General features: G+C 49.9%; 1 protein-coding gene and 1 long non-coding RNA gene across 5 annotated transcripts in view; one reads left to right on the plus strand and one right to left on the minus strand.

Annotated features, from left to right (window-relative positions):
- Nucleotides 1–6438: 6438 nt before the first annotated feature.
- LOC139081996 (uncharacterized) lies at nt 6439–8633 on the minus strand. Its single transcript, XR_011537591.1, has 2 exons — nt 8298–8633; nt 6439–6746 (listed from the first exon to the last, which is right to left on the minus strand). It is a non-coding gene; the product is annotated as an uncharacterized lncRNA (long non-coding RNA).
- Nucleotides 8634–8710: 77 nt separating this feature from the next.
- Nucleotides 8711–15511, plus strand: part of CLSTN1 (calsyntenin 1) — a 66597-nt gene continuing 59796 nt past the window's right edge. Inside the window, exon 1 of one of the 4 annotated variants that reach the window (XM_070610902.1) lies at nt 8711–9162. In XM_070610902.1, the coding sequence (XP_070467003.1) occupies nt 9072–9162 (91 nt within the window). In that variant the 5' untranslated portion in view covers nt 8711–9071. The remainder of the gene's footprint in view (nt 9163–15511) is intronic. The other 3 variants (XM_070610905.1, XM_070610904.1, XM_070610903.1) reach the window with 3 other exon arrangements.

The following is a 15511-nucleotide window of genomic DNA, read 5'->3' on the forward strand; positions in this document are numbered from 1 at the left end:
GCAGCTGGAAGGCACCCTGCTCAGGCCTGGAGGCGGCTGGCACGAGCTTCATCCTAACATGCAGCATCCCCCACCCAGCTAGTGCCAAGCAGAGCCTCCCCTGCCCCCGACCTTGTGTCTGGGGCTCCTTGCACTCGGCCTCCCCAGCTGCCTCTTCCCTCTTGCTCCAGCTCCCTGGCCTTGCTGCAGCAGACGCAGGGCTGGACTGAGCCTGCAGCCCGCAGCTCAATCAGTTCTCCCTTGCCCATTTATCACTGCTGCTAGCTGGGCCTGTGCAGCCAGGGGGCCAGGATGGGAGCAGGATTAACAGACTCCCCAGATGGGTCCCCTCCCCTCCCCTCCCCTCCCTTCCTCTCCAGGCCACTAAGTTGCCCCTGCCTCCCTGGGCCTGGGTGGGGGGCAAGAGGCCCTTCTCACTCCAGTGCTCTCCTGCAATTTGCCTCCCTGCCTTTCCCCTAGCTCCTGCTAAGCCAGCCACAGCAAGACGCACTGAGAATTCCGGGGGCCCTACCTGTGGTCAGCTGGTGGGTCAGGGAGAAGACTGTCTTCCCCCCACAGGCAGCCTCCTCATTGCACCCCCTAAATCAATGGCCTCAGCTGATTGAAGCCCAGCACTGCAACTTCACTGAGGCTGGTGAGCGAGCAGGGAGGGGGGAGGAGGCAGGAGTCACCCTCCCCGTTCCAGCCACCCCTTCAGGCCCAACTGGAAACAGGAGACCCTTGGGAGTCCCTCCCTAGGTGAATGTTCCTTTCCCCTGGCTCTTCCTGCCGGCTGGAGAGAGACGGCGACAGTGCCAGGCCTGTGGCAGCAAGGCTTGCTGTGATATTCCCGGCCCTGACGATGCCTGGGACATCTTCCAGGCAGGGCCATGGGGAGAGGAGGCTCTGGGGGGACAGCGCCTGGCCTCGCTTCTCAGATACACAAGGACTCACGCCTCAGGGCTCTTAAAGAACTGCCAGGATTCGGGCAGGCAGAGAGAGCAGAGTTAGTTACTCCCTGCCCTGTCCACACCCTGGGGTGATGGGGCTGACGGAGAATGGACCTCACTGGAAGGACAGCTGCTATTTTTCGAGCACTCACAGCGTGCCAGGAACAGTGTTGAGTGCACACTTAATCCACACAACAGCCCCGTGAGGCACATGTCATCACGATCCCATATTACAGATGAAGAAACAGAGAGGAGGGGCCACACAGCCAGAAGCGGCAGACTCGGGGTTAATGAGAGAAGCCCTGAGGAGAGCTTGGGAACCTGAAAAGGGCCGATGCAGGTGAGAAGGCCACATCTGCACCTGTGTGAGGGCGAGAGGGGGCCTGAGATGCTCAGGACAGGCCTGTCCTCGTAGAGAGGGGACTTCCTGGCTGTCCTATGGGATGGGGTGGGGAGCCTGGTCCTTGGTCAGGGCATCGCTTCCCCTCACTGTTCCATCCCAGAGTCTTGGCTCGTAAGAGCTTCGGCTTTGGGACCAGATCAATGTAGGCTTTAATCCTGACTTGGCTGTGTGACCTTGGACACATTACTTAACCTCTCTCAGCCCCAGCATCCTCCTCTGTAAAAGCAGGCTAATTGTTGTATTCACTGCATGTGATTGCTGTTAGCGTGAAATCAGATAATGCACACAGAACGCTCTGGGCAGGGCCGGCCCACAGCAAATGCTCTGTGAGTTGTGCTCGTTATTTCTTGATCTCTGGGGGGTGATTAATCCCTGCTACACAGATGAGAAAGGAGAAAAGAGAGGTATCCCCAAGCAACTAGATGATCTGGAGGCTTGAAAGAGCCAGAAATTCTGAAACCTGGCTCTTTACTTTTATTGGAGTTTGCTGGTCCAGAGAGCTTCAGGGCGGAGGAAGCAGCACAGAAAGGCCAGAGGAGCCTCATCTGAGGCCGGCTCTGCTACCTATGCTGGACAGTCTTGGCAAGTCACTCAACCTCTCTGATCTCCTGCTTCCCACCAGTTAAATAGGGATGAGTAAAAATCCCCGTGAGGGAGATCGTTGTGAGTCCCAAATGCATACAGATGCCCTTGAGAAAAGGAGGATGCTAGACACAGGCAAACTCTAAAGAGCTGTGTGAAAGTAGCTACTGTAACCGTCATCATCTCCTCGGACTTCCCAAAGTACGCTCACACATATGGTCACCACCACAATCGTCACACCGTGAGAGCAGTCACCACTAACTAACATCACAGACTGCGCTAAACCCTTAATACGTGTCTTTACATTTAATCCTCACAATAATCTAAAGGAGGTATGCTGATGGTGATGATGATGCCCATTTTATGGATGAGGAGACTGAAGCTCAGAGTAATGAGGCCGTCTGGTCTTTTCTGCTAATAACTGGAACCTAGGTCTGTCTGAAGCAAGACCATGTGAGTAAGACACTCCTCCTATTTTTTTTAAGCATTTTATCCTACAACCTCTCCCATTCCAGGAAATATGATGGAGCTATGGATAGAGCCTAAGTTTGTGCTGTTTCTCTGTGCCCAGACAGTGGCCGTGTTTCCTCTGTGTGCGGGGGAAGCTGTGCCCTTGCCTGTCCCTCCTCTCTGGAAACCCAGGCCACTCCTTTCCAGTGAGGTGCCGTGTGCAGAAAGAGCATGTGAGGGGCTGGCCGGGTGGCGCAGTGGTTAAGTTCACATGTTCTGCTTCTCAGGTGTGCCGGGGTTTGCCGGTTCGGATCCCGGGTGCAGACATGGCACTGCTTGGCAAACGCCATGCTGTGGTAGGCGTCCCATGTATAAAGTAGAGGAAGATGGGCGTGGATGTTAGCTCAGGGCCAGTCTTCCTCAGCAAAAAGAGGAGGATTGGCAGTAGTTAGCTCAGGGCTGATTTTCCTCAAAAAAGAAAGAAAGAAAGAGCGCGTGAGGCTTGTGTGCCCTCAGAGGGACCACGTTTGCCCACCTGTTGTGTGTGTGGAGGGCACTGGGGTGTACAGTTCGTGCTGCGGGATAAAATAGGCACCCCCTCCCTCCACTGCACCCAGAGTGAGAGGCTCAGCTGCATGCCCACCGCCCATCCACAACAGGGAGGGGGAATCTGCTGTTTCTTACCTTTGGGATGGAGTAGAAGCAGGAAACCCAATCCTCTCCCCACCTTTTGGGGGTGCAAAAGCGAGCTGTCTGGCTTCTGCGGGAAGTGAGGTTTTCCTTCCCTGGAAATTTTCGCCAGCCAGCAGTCGCTGATGCTTCATGCGTGGAAATTCTTAGATACTCCGCAAATGGAGAGCCATAGGAAGCATTAGAAAGAGTCTGAAACGAACCCACAGGTCCTGACCTGATTCCCGCGAGGCCACAGGAACGCCCCTTCCTAAGTCAGGGTTTCTGTCACCGCCAGAGAGCCCAAAAGCCGTGAGCCATGGACAGTGATGAATAATAATGATAGCTGACGTTGTGCACTGGCTCATCCGTTCCCCACAACACCCCATGAGGCGGGCACTGACTTCTCTCCATTTTACAGAGGGAGATACTGAGATTGGAAAGGTGAGGGACCTTTCCACAGGCCACAGAGGGAGAAGGCAGCACGACTGGCAAAACCAAAAAACACAATAAGCCTCATTGCCGCACTCTTTGTGTGAGCAAAAGACTGGAAAGAACCCCTCCATAGGGGACTGATGAAATGCACTCTGGCAGGTCCACATCAAGGAAAACTGTTTCCCTATTCATACTTCTGACACCAAATATGTCAGGTATCACAGGTATCACACCAAGCAATTCTCTAATTCTCTGCGGACACCAAGCGAGTGTCCTACAATTTAATTTAATTCTGACACGAACTATTCTGAATTAGCGCAGACCTCACAGGTTAAGGGCTCAGTCCCACAAGGCTGCCCCCACTCCAGATGCAAGTCACAAGTAGTGGGGCCCCAGGTTACTGCTACTTCTGTCCGATTTGATTACAATTCTGGGGATTCCCGTGACCCCCCTCTTCAGGTTCAATGGTTTGTCAAATGGCTCACAGAACTCAGGGAAACACTTTACTTACCTTTACTGGTTTGTTAAAAGGATATAAATGGACAGCCTGATGAAGAGGAACATGGGTCAAGGTCGGGAAGGGTCCTGAGTACAGGAGCTTCTGTCCCTGTGCAGTTGGGGTGTGCAATGCTTCCAGCACGTGGGTGTGCTCACTGACACAGAAGCTCTCTGAATCCTGTAGTTCAGGGATTTCTATGGAGGCTTGATCGATGATTAACTCAATCTCCAGCCCCTCTTCCCTCCCTGAGGTTGGGGGTGGAGTGGGGCTGAAATATCCAAGCTTCTAATCATGGCTTGGTCTTTCTGGTGACTGGCCTCCATCCTAAAACCATCCAGGAGCCCCCAAGAGTCACCTCATTAGAACAAAAGATGCTCCTACCACCCAGGAGGTTCCAAGGGATTTAGGAGGTCTGTGCTAGGAACTGAGGACAAAGACCAAATATCTATTTCTCATTCTATCACAATATCACGACAAGGGAGTACTATGCAGCTATGAAAAGGAATGAAGACTGTTTGTATACCAAGATGGAGCCATCTCCAGGTTATTTTATGAAGTGAAAGAAGCAAGGTGCAGAACAGCAGGTGTGATATGCTGCTTTTTATCTAAGAAAGGGGAGAGAAATACATTCAAATATGCACTTGTATTAAAAAAAAGAAAAACCCACAATGGAAGGGTAAGCCAGAAACAGACAAAATGGCAGTTTATATGGGGAGGAGGGCACAGGGAGGAGAGAGGAATGGAACTCGGCTTCTCTGAACACCTTGCTTTCTAGATATGACTTTGGAACCATGCAAATATTTAATATAACCACAAATTTAGTTAAGTAGAAATTTTACAAAAGAGAAGTAAGTGGATAGATGCGGATTTGAAGCCAGGTCTGTCTGACCAGAGTCACGCATCCTTTTGCCTCTCATTAATTATCCCTTCTAACAGCAATAGAGTGACCTGGCTAGGCCACCAGAAGGCAGGAATGGGGCCAGACCTTGCACATGCTGGAGCTCCCGGGGAATCCTGGTGGTGGTGCTGGGGGCTATGGTGTGAGCCCTTTCGGAAGTTTGTAATCAGCGGCTCTCGTTGAGATTCTCACAACGTTCTCCAGCAGCAGCCCTGAAGTGCGTTTGCTCCCAAGAACATCATGAGGACAGCGGCTGCAATGACTGCGTACCTGCCTCCAGCTCGGTTCCACAAACACTCGCCCAGTGCACGCTGTGCTAACAGGAATAACACGCCCACCTGAGAATGGCTTGGCTTCCTGGCAAACAGCTGTCCTGCACGCGACCTTGTTTCATCTTCACAGCAACTCTGGACCGGGGAATGAAGGTGCCAGTGAGGATCCGAGGCTGGACGAGGACTGCCTTCCGTGGCCTCGTACAGCCGCAGGGTGGCAAAGCCTCACCTCTGACCGTGGTAGAGCACGCTGGCTCCAAGCTGTGGGACCCTGCGCAGGGCTATTTTGGCAACTGGGGCATAACATCATGGAGGGGTTAAGGCACTGTTTGGGGCTCAGACAGACATGAAATTGAATCCCAGGTGTCCTTCTGTCTAGCAATGTGCTCTTGAGCAAATTTTGTGTATTTCTCATCTGGAACAATAAACGTACCTTCTGGATAGGGTTGCTGGAGGCACCAATGGGATGTCATTTACAGGTGAAGAGTTTCGTACAAGAGACTGTTATTAGCAAGAGTCATTTTGAAAGATGGAACACCCTGGAAATTTTGTATCCTCTCTATCTACTGTGCAGATGGTCTGACTATACATTCGAAGACCCAAGTCTTCCTTGCCCGGCTGACAAAGCCACCTCCTTATCCTGACGTCTACATCCCCCATTAAGGACACGCCTGGGGATGCTGCATTGCCCTGCCCCACGGCTCCCCTGCGCTGCTCTGTCAGCAGCTGGCTCAGCTCAGGCAAGGTCCCTCTCTGCTAACTGTAAGTCTGGATCGATCCCCATCTCAGGGTCATTTTGAGGATTAACTAATCCATCATGGGGAGACCTTTAAAAAGTGCCAATATGGCCAAGGCGATTGTCAGGCTGACTGGAAACCGAGTTCACTGGTCTCCCTGCCTCCAAGATATGCAAGTTGAGCCTTGCATCTGGACCAACTCTCTTGTGGGCAAAACCTCAGCGTGTGCGGGTTGTACTGAGCTCACCGGCCGTCTGTCTGCCCACCTGCCGCCTCGGACCTTTTTGATCTCTCTCTTTGTTTCTTTAAGAGACCGCGAGGGTGAGAAGATAAAGGGACCAGGATTCCAGACACCAAAGAGCTTTTGTTTGTGTTTCTAATAGAACTGAATACATTACATTTTCCCTCTTGGCATCAGCTTATTGACTCAAAACATCGTTCTGAGATTATACCTTTCTGATTTTATGTTTTGTAAATCTCGAAGGTTTCTGGAAACCTACAGGGTACGTTTTTCCACCCTCTGAGGTGTGATCTCCATAATAAAAAAACGAACACAGCGATTCATTTAGTTCATCACTGAGTATTTATTGAGTACCTTCCGTGTGTTCAGCAGTTTACTAGGAGCTCAGAAGGCTCCTGAAGGAAAGAGAAACTCACACACGTTTAGACCTACTGTGCACTGGGCTCTGCGAGGCACTTTAATTGCATTATTTCATTAAAGTCATTCTCACAGCTCTCACAAATTGTTATCTCACTTCACAGGTGAGGAAAGAGACTCAGAAAGTTCTGCAACTTGTCCAAAGTCATTCGTAGGAGCAGGAGCTGGAATTCCCATCCAGTGCTGTCTGACTGTACCATTTGGGTTCTTCCCACTAGAATAGTGTGGAGGAGAAAAGCACACACGTGGATAGTCAGTCAACAGCACAAACAGCACAAGTGTTGTGCACAAGTAGCTCAACAGCACAGAGTAGCAGACTATCAAGCCTGGACTGTCCAGTTAAGAGCAGGTGGGGCTTCGGGAGGGAGTGACTGACAATCCAGGAGGACTTCCTGGAGGAGGCAGCCCAGAGGCACGCTGTAAGGACCTGAGGCTCAGGGCAGAGAGGGGGAGGGTGTGCCATGTGATGCCGGCCCTGAGTGAACTTGAGTGCAGATAGTGTCAGAACAGCGGGCCCTGAGGTCTGCTGCCTGGGGCCTGAGGGGTGGGAAGCCAGCAGGGCTGTCTGGGCCAGCCCTGATGAGGTGGCAGCAGGGAGTCACCCAGAGCCAGGGAGGGGTGGAAGCAACAGCAACACCCAGAGAGGATGACGCTGCAGTGCTGGCTGGAAGGAGAGGAGGGGCGTGGCCTGGAGAAGGCAGGTGCCTCAGAAGGGGTCCACCCAAGGGGAGTCTAGTCCTCTTGGACCCGGGGCAGGGTGGGGGGAGGTGGCAGGGGATGCAGAGACGGAATCTTCAGGCTTTGGTGGAAGATGCCTTGAGGGACAAAGGCCAGGGAAGAGCATATTCCATTACAGATTGCTTGGAAACTCCCCTCCGGTCACGTCCCACCTCTGTTCACTCCTGTCAGGTCTTCCTGTGACGTGTAGGATTAAGCGCAAATCCTTCATTGATCCTGTCGTTGAAGGCACCTCACAATCTGGCCTCAATCCACCTTTTTGGGCTCTTCGCCCACTACTCTCCTAAATAAGTCCTCTGCTCTCCACACATAGAGTGACTCATTCTCCTCCCAGCCTCCAAGCCCACCTGCCCTGCGCCATCTACCCCACCCCCAGCTGGCCTCCACAAAGCCCACCAGCCTGCCAGACCCTCTCCGCAAACGGCATGACAATCACTGTGCAGTAAGTCACCTTTGATAGCTCTTGCAGCACAGTCTTGAACAATTAACATTTTATTGTCATTTGACTTTTGCTGTTGGTGTCTCCCTAATGCCACTGCCCTGTCCTTGAGGGCTGATGCCTCTTCGCACCATAGGTGTCTCCACTGGGGATGTTATTTTACCTTTCTGTCTGTTTCCCCATCTGCAAAATGGATCCAAGAATGTACCTCCTACGGTACAGTGCCTGGCACACAGGGGCCCACGCCTGACTGTTCCAGTCCTTTCCTCCAGTGTGGGCAGTCCCAGGACAGGAGGAAAGGGGGAAGACCCAAGACCCCTGTAGGGATCCACTGAGGGACCCTTCTTTATCCCTTTGGATCTCTGCATTTCTAAGGGACTGTTAGCATGATACGAGGATCTTCTAGAAAGGGCGTGTGCACAAGCTGCCTTTAAAAAGCAACAAACGCATTTCTTCACCAAATGGAGGAATCTTGAGTTACAAATTCAAGACGGACTCCCTGGCACTGGCAATCCCCCTCTCAGGTCTGGAATCACCGCAGCACGTGCTGCGCAGCCCGTGACTGTTTACAAAGCGAGTTTCGCTGACCTCGTCTCCTTGAACACCTTTCACGAGCCCGTGAGCTCTCTCGTCACCTCCACTTAACAGAAGAGGACACCGAGGTTCAGGGAGGCGACGTGACTCGCCCGAAGTGGCACAGGGCGCTGGCGCTCAGGGGCCTGCGGCTGCACCCTCCGGCGGGGTCTGCACTCCTTGGGGGTGGCGGTGGGAAGGGCAGGAAGGGAGGCGCGGGCCCCAGGGTACCGCTCGCTCGGCTGGGGAGCCTGGGAGCGCGCGCGGGGATGAGGAGCTGATGCTCTCGGCCGCGGCCGGGCCGGGGTGCAGCCCCCGGGGCCCCTCCCAGCCTCTCGGGAGCCACCCCCCGGGCGCGTCCCCGCGGGCGCGCGCTGCGGGCTCCGCCGGCGGGTTCGGAGGCGCGCGCCCCGCCCCCGCCCTCTCGCGCCCCGCGCGCTCCCCGGGCCCGCCGCGCGCGCGCCTCGCCGCCGCTCCCCTCCCCTCCCCTCCCCGCCCCTCCCGCCGCCACCCCGCCCCCGGCCGGGTACCCTCGCCGGACCCGAGAGAGAGCGCCGCCGCCATCTTAGTTGCTGCCGCTGCCTCCAGCGAAGCGCTGCCTCCGCGGAGGGGAGGGCGCCCGCGGCCCGAGCGCGCGGCCCAGCGTCACGGCGGCGGCCCCTCCTCGGACCCCACTGCTCGCCGCGGTGCCAAGCAGCCGGCTCCGGGCCGCGAGAGCCCCGCTCGGCGCCCCGCGCGCGTCCCTGCCGCTCCCGCCTCGGGCCGGCCGCGGCGCCCGGAGCCCGAGCGATGCTGCGCCGCCCTGCGCCCGCGCTGGCCCCGGCCGCCTGGCTGCTGCTGGCCGGGCTGCTGTGCGGCGGCGGGGTCTGGGCCGCGCGAGGTAAGCGGCCGGGCCGGGGCGCGGGGAGGCGGGTCGGGGCGCGGGGGCCGGGAGGCGGGTCGGGGCGCGGGGTTCGCGGCCGGACGCAGGAGGCCGTGGGCGCGCGCGGCAGGCGCCCGGGGAAGCCAGGCTCCATCCCGGGCGGGGCACCTGGGCCCTGGCCGCCCCCTGGCAGCCCTGGGGGTGGCTGCGCGGATGTCGGGGGACATGCATATGGGCTGAAGGGTCGGTCCACCTTCCCCTGCAGCGCCCGCAGCCTGGGGGTGCCTCCCCGGGGTGAGGTGCCGTGTACGTGTGTTGTGTGCTCAGAGGTGCATCAGGCTGGGGGTGCATGCACACTTTTTGGTGTGAGCTTACATAAGAGCCCACTCCTCCGCATCCTTTTCCGAGATCCCGGTTCCCTGCTGCTGCGCCGCGGACACCGCATCTTTGCCCCTTTCCGCCTCCTCCCAGGGTCCTTTAAACGTCTGTTTTCAGACGAGCCAAGGCTGAAACTTCTTGCTCCCCTCCCACCTTGTCACCCAAAGGTGAAATCGTGATGAGGTTTACGAGCGAGGTCTCCCCCTGTGTTAGAAATCTTCGTCTCCTCCGCCCCCGACGTCTTGGTGCGGTTTTTCTGACAGTAATTAAGATCGTGCAAGGGTTTAGATGGCTCCAACAGAAACCAAAAGCCCCTCTTTGATTCCTTACGGCCGAAATTATCTTATGGTTACTTGGCAAAAAATATTTTTGAGCGAATTGATTATTTTGTTGTTTTAACCTTCATTCACTTAACCTTTTAAACGTTACATGCTTTCTGATATTGACTGATCGTGCCGATGAAAAGCTTACGCATTGCAGATAGATGCTTCCGAATGGATCTTGGAATCGTAAACATTTTCCTTGGCCTTGGAGCAAAGTAATCTAGGTGTAGTCTATAGATTACGTGGATCTATTCTTCTGGGTTTTTTTTTTTGAAAAAATTTTTTGAGGGGAGGATTGTTGGAAGTCTAGACGAAACCGTCGTATTTCAATTTAGCAAGCTTTTAAAAAATTCTCCTTTTCTCTTCCTTGGCGTGACACATCGAGAGAAGTATGGTGTTCACAAATTACTGGGCAGAAGAGGCAAAGGCATCTTTTGTTCCATGTTCCTTTCTTCACATTGAGGATGATAAACTTTGAATGCTTCTTTCATTTCATTTCTAACATTCTTTTGCTCTGTCACATTCAGGTCTTGGTCACTAAATATCTTACTGCTCTCAATTAGATTTTTTAAAAGTTACGTCAAGCTGAGTTTGAATTGTTCTTTCCAGATGTGGGATGGAGGTCTGAAAGTCTGTTATATCCAAAAAAAGGTCAAAGCTTTGCTTCTCTTGGAGAAAAACCCACACAGTAAAAAAATATAGGTTTGGATTCGGTATTTTGGGAACTGTTCAAGTATATTTAGTTTCGTCAGTGATAACATTTCTTGTTAAAAATCCCTGCTTTCTTAAATTTGTCCATTCACTTATATTTGCTATTCATGAATGAATTACTTGGGATACTTAGTATAAATTTCGACTATGAAATACCTTCATTATGGCGGACTGACAAACCTTACGTGAAAGACGTGTTGAGTGCTTGAGTCCCTTGTAATTTGCTGACTTTCTCTAAGCTTTTCTTGGTGCATTTATAGTACTTACGAATTGTTAGTCTTCAAAATAAAAGCACATTTAAATATCAGTTATTCTGTTGCATTTGTTTTTTTTCCAGGTTGCAAGTTAGAAAATGTCTTGTGAATATTACATGAAATGCTAATAAAACATTTCATTTTGAAATGTTAGGAATGAATTTTATGTGTAAATATGAAATTTGTGGAGCTATTCTGTGGGCTCATTTTAAAAGATCATTTCAACTAACGTCTGAATTTTTTATTGCTTCAAGACAGTATGACATGAACTCCTGTTCATACCCTAGCTTCCTCTAATGATTATCAATGGGATAAAGATCACATGTAAATTGCTGGAAAGAATGTTAGGTTTTGTAGTAAAAATTGCATTTTGACTATTAATTGTTTTATCTCCAAAACCCTTCAATTTCACTTTAATTGTAGCCATAGTTCTCAAAAAACATCAAGTAAACCAAATATTAGAAATATCCTTGGCATGCCCTAGATGGCCGTGTCTGCAGGCTGCCTTCCTTCTCTTCAGTCAGTCAATGATCAGGAAGTAGAAAATTGAAGTAGAGAGAATAGAAAGCTTATATGAATGTTAAATAAAAATAAATGCAATCAGGTAATGCGTTTCAAAATTGAATAAATAATATTCGCTGTTACTTCCCCTTTGCACACAGACTTCTCAGTGAGGTCTGCTCCTCACCACCCTCTTTGAAATTTCCTCTCTGAACCCCTGAACCCTCCCTTCCCTGCTTCACTTAGTTTCTTTCCATAGCACGTATCTCATTTGTTATTTACTTATTTTGTTTGTTGTCTGGCTCCTCTCACTGGAACATATGCCTGAAGATGGAAGGGCATTTTGGTGTTTTCTGTTTCTACATATGTATCCTGTTTTCACCTGACAGATAGATGTTATATCCTGCAAGAAACGTTACAGACTTAGAGTATAAACTAAACTTAAATCCTGCAATATAGGTGTAAGAATTCATTAGCAGATAATTTTTCAAGGATCCGTTCTGTTGATTACAGTATTGGGGATATTAGATCATAGAAATTAGGAGGCTGTAGCTTTGTGGCTACCACTTGGAGTCCTTTTTTTTTTTTTTTAAAGATTTTATTTTTTTCCTTTTTCTCCCCAAAGCCGCCGGTACATAGTTGTGTGTTCTTAGTTGTGGGTCCTTCCAGTTGTGGCATGTGGGACGCTGCCTCAGCATGGCCTGATGAGCAGTACCATGTCTGCACCCAGGATCCGAACCAGGAAACCCTGGGCCTCGGAAGCGGAGCTCGGGAACTTAACCACTCTTGCCCGGGCCGCCCCGAGGCCATTTGTAAACAGTCATTCTCAACTTTTTTTGAAAATGGTTTCTTAATTTGTTACCTTGTTTTTCAGAAGCAACTTTGAGGAAAAAGTCATTTGAATACAGGCTTCAGTACTACAGCTAACATTTTTATTGCTAATATTATTAGGTTAAATGTCAATAATTCTGAACGCCGGGCGGGCCTGTGGCCAAGTGGTTAAGTTCGCATGTTCTGCTTTGGCGGCCCGGGGTTTGCTGGTTCGGATCCTGGGCGAGGACATGGCACCGCTCGTCCGTGGTGAGGCGGCATCCCACATGCCACAACTAGAAGGACCCACACTAAAAAATATGCAGCTCTGTACTGGGAGGATTTGGGGAGAAGGGAAAAAAAAAATTCTGAATGTATTCCAATTTAAGAGCTGTAACTCGATTAACTGGAGCCTTCAGTTAACTGGAACCCATCTGTTGGCTACTTGCTACTTTTAGGAAAAGAAGCTTAAAACCAAGCAGTTTCGTAGAAATTCTTTTTCAGGAAGTTTCAGGAGTTCATATCATACATGATCTGTGTCAGTACTATTTGATTTTTGAACCAAAAAAGAATAATTAGGGGCCGGCCCCGTGGCGGAGTGGTTAAGTTCGTGCGCTCCGCTGTAGGCGGCCCAGTGTTTCGTTGGTTCGAATCCTGGGCGCGGACATGGCACTGCTCATCAAACCATGCTGAGGCAGCGTCCCACGTGCCACAACTAGAAGGACCCACAACTAAGAATATACAACCATGTACCGGGGGGCTTTGGGAAGAAAAAGGAAAAAAAAAATTAATACTTCATGTTTTAGAGATGAAGAATATGACTGATAAATGAAACTTATATGATATATTTTTGCATTGAGATTAGAAAATGCCGTAATTCCATGAGACTAATTTCAGGACTTGGGGAAGCTTATTCAACCAACTTTTAATGTTTAAAATGAGGAACGTGCGGGATGTTAAAATTTTTAAGACATGAAAAAAAAAGGATTGAATTATTTTTATTATTGCTTCCTAAGACAGGAAAATATAAGGTTTTGGATAGGGTTTTCATTTATAAGAATTGAAACAAAATAGGAGATCTCATTGTTCTGAAAAATCACCAAGAGTCTATTTCTCACATATTCTGGTTAATTGAGGTTTTAGATCATTATACTTTTAAAAATATACCTTGCTTTTTCTGTAGTATTGATTTGGTAGGAGCAGAGGTACTTCAAGAAATGTGTCTTTGTAAATGAAATTTAAGTGATTGATTTGCTATAAAAATGCAGATTTTTTTTTTTTTTTGAGGAAGATTAGCCCTGAGCTAACGTCTGCTGCCAGTCCTCTTTTTGCTGAGGAAGACTGGCTCTAAGCTAACATCTGTGCCCATCTTCCTCTACTTTATATGTGGGATGCCTACCACAGCATGGCTGCCAAGTGGTGCCATGTCCACACCTGGGATCTGAACCAGCGAACCCCAGGCTGCTGAAGTGGAACGTGTACATTTAACCACTGCGCCACCGGGCCAGCCCCCAAAATCCACATTTTAGTAGAGCTTAAGGAATATGGATTCAAGATTGGTGGAAATGATTTACGCAGCGTCATGTTCTTGCACGGTTTTAAAAAAAGCCTTAGAAGTGACATTTTGAACTAGTAGAGACTGCGAAGGCCGGAGAGAGGAACCTCAGACTGCCGTGGACGCGCGGTCCCCATCTTTTTTGTAGAGCCGCCACCTAGGAATTGGGCTGCTGCATTTGTCCCTGGTTTGACAGGTCCTTTCTCCCCTGTGTTTTAGGCATATTTCTGTTTGTTTTCTCATTTAACTGTAGGATATTATTATTCAATTAAGATTTTTCACTAGGTCTGTTGCTAAGGCTTTATTTTTAAAGTCCTAGGGAAAGATTCAGTTACTTCAAAGTGACTGAATTGAGAACATCTTAAAAACCTGGAAAATGCATTTGAAAGTTAACTTCTTTCCGTTCCGAAACCCCAGTGAGTAGGTGGTAGCACAGTAAAGGAAGACCAGTGCTTTTCTTCTTCACCTTTGGTCAGACACGACTCTTATCCTTCAGTCAGCTGTCTTGCACCACTCTGATTCTCTTGTGACAAGAACTTCTATAGAGTCTGCTACTTTTGTTTATTTATTTATTTATTTTTTGAGGAAGATTAGCCCTGAGCTAACATCGGCTGCCAATCCTTCTCTTTTTGCTGAGGAAGACTGGCCCTGAGCTAACATCCGTGCCCATCTTCCTCTATTTTATATGTGGGACGCCTACCACAGCATGGCGTGCCAAGCGGTGCCATGTCTGCACCCGGGACCTGAACTGGTGAACCCTGGGCTGCCAAGAAGCGGAACGTGCGCACTGACCCGCTGCGCCACTGGGCCGGCTCCAGAGTCTGCGACTTTTCAAGTCTACCTTGAGCTCTACTTTCTTGAACTCATTGTTTAGTTTTACTTTTTTTTTAACTTTTTTTTTGAGGAAGATTAGCCCTGGGGTAACATCTGCTGCCAATCCTCCTCTTTTTTTTTTTCCCTGAGGAAGACTGGCCCTGAGCTAATATCATGCCCATCTTCCTCTACTTTGTAGGTGGTATGCCTCCCACAACATGGCTTGACAAGTGGTGTGTGGGTCCACACCCGGGATCTGAACCAGCAAACCACAGGCCGCTGAGGTGAAACATGCGAGCTTAACCACTGCACCACTGGGCTGGCCCCAGAACTCATTGTTTAGGATGAAAGAAGACTTTCTTTTTGTACACCCACTCTTTTTTTTTATTTTTAAACTATTGAAATATGATTCACATACTATAAAATTCACACTTTTAAAGTTTACAATTCAGTGATTTTAGTATATTCACAAAGTTGTGCAACCATCACCACTATCTAATTTCAGCACGTTTTCTTTTTTTCTTCTTCTTTTTTTTTTTGGTCAGGAAGATTGGCCCTGAGGTAACATCTGTTGCTAGTCCTCTTTTTTTTTTTTTTCTCCCCAAAGCTCCAGTACATAGCTGTATATTCTAGTTGTAAGTCCCTCCAGTTCTCCTCTGTGGGATGCAACCACAGTATGGTTTGATGAGCCGTGTGTAGGCCGGTGCCGAGGATCTGAACCAGTGAACCCCAGGCCGCTGAAGTGGAGCATGCAAACTTCACCACCACGCCAGCAGGCCAGTCCCTCAGCACATTTTCATCATCCCAAAAAGAAACTCCATACCCCTTAGGAATCACTCTGAAGTCTCCTTTTCCCCCATCCCCTGACAACTGCTTTCTGTCTACTTTCAATCTACTTTCTGTCTCTATGGATTTACCTGTTCTGGACATTTCATATCAATGGAATTTACAATATGTGGCCCTTTTTGACTAGCTTCTTCCACTTAGCACAACGTTTTCAAGGTTCTTCCATGTGGTAGCAT

This window comes from Equus przewalskii, chromosome 2 (genome assembly GCF_037783145.1).
Source record: "Equus przewalskii isolate Varuska chromosome 2, EquPr2, whole genome shotgun sequence".
In the NCBI taxonomy this organism is placed as follows: Eukaryota; Metazoa; Chordata; class Mammalia; order Perissodactyla; family Equidae; genus Equus; species Equus przewalskii.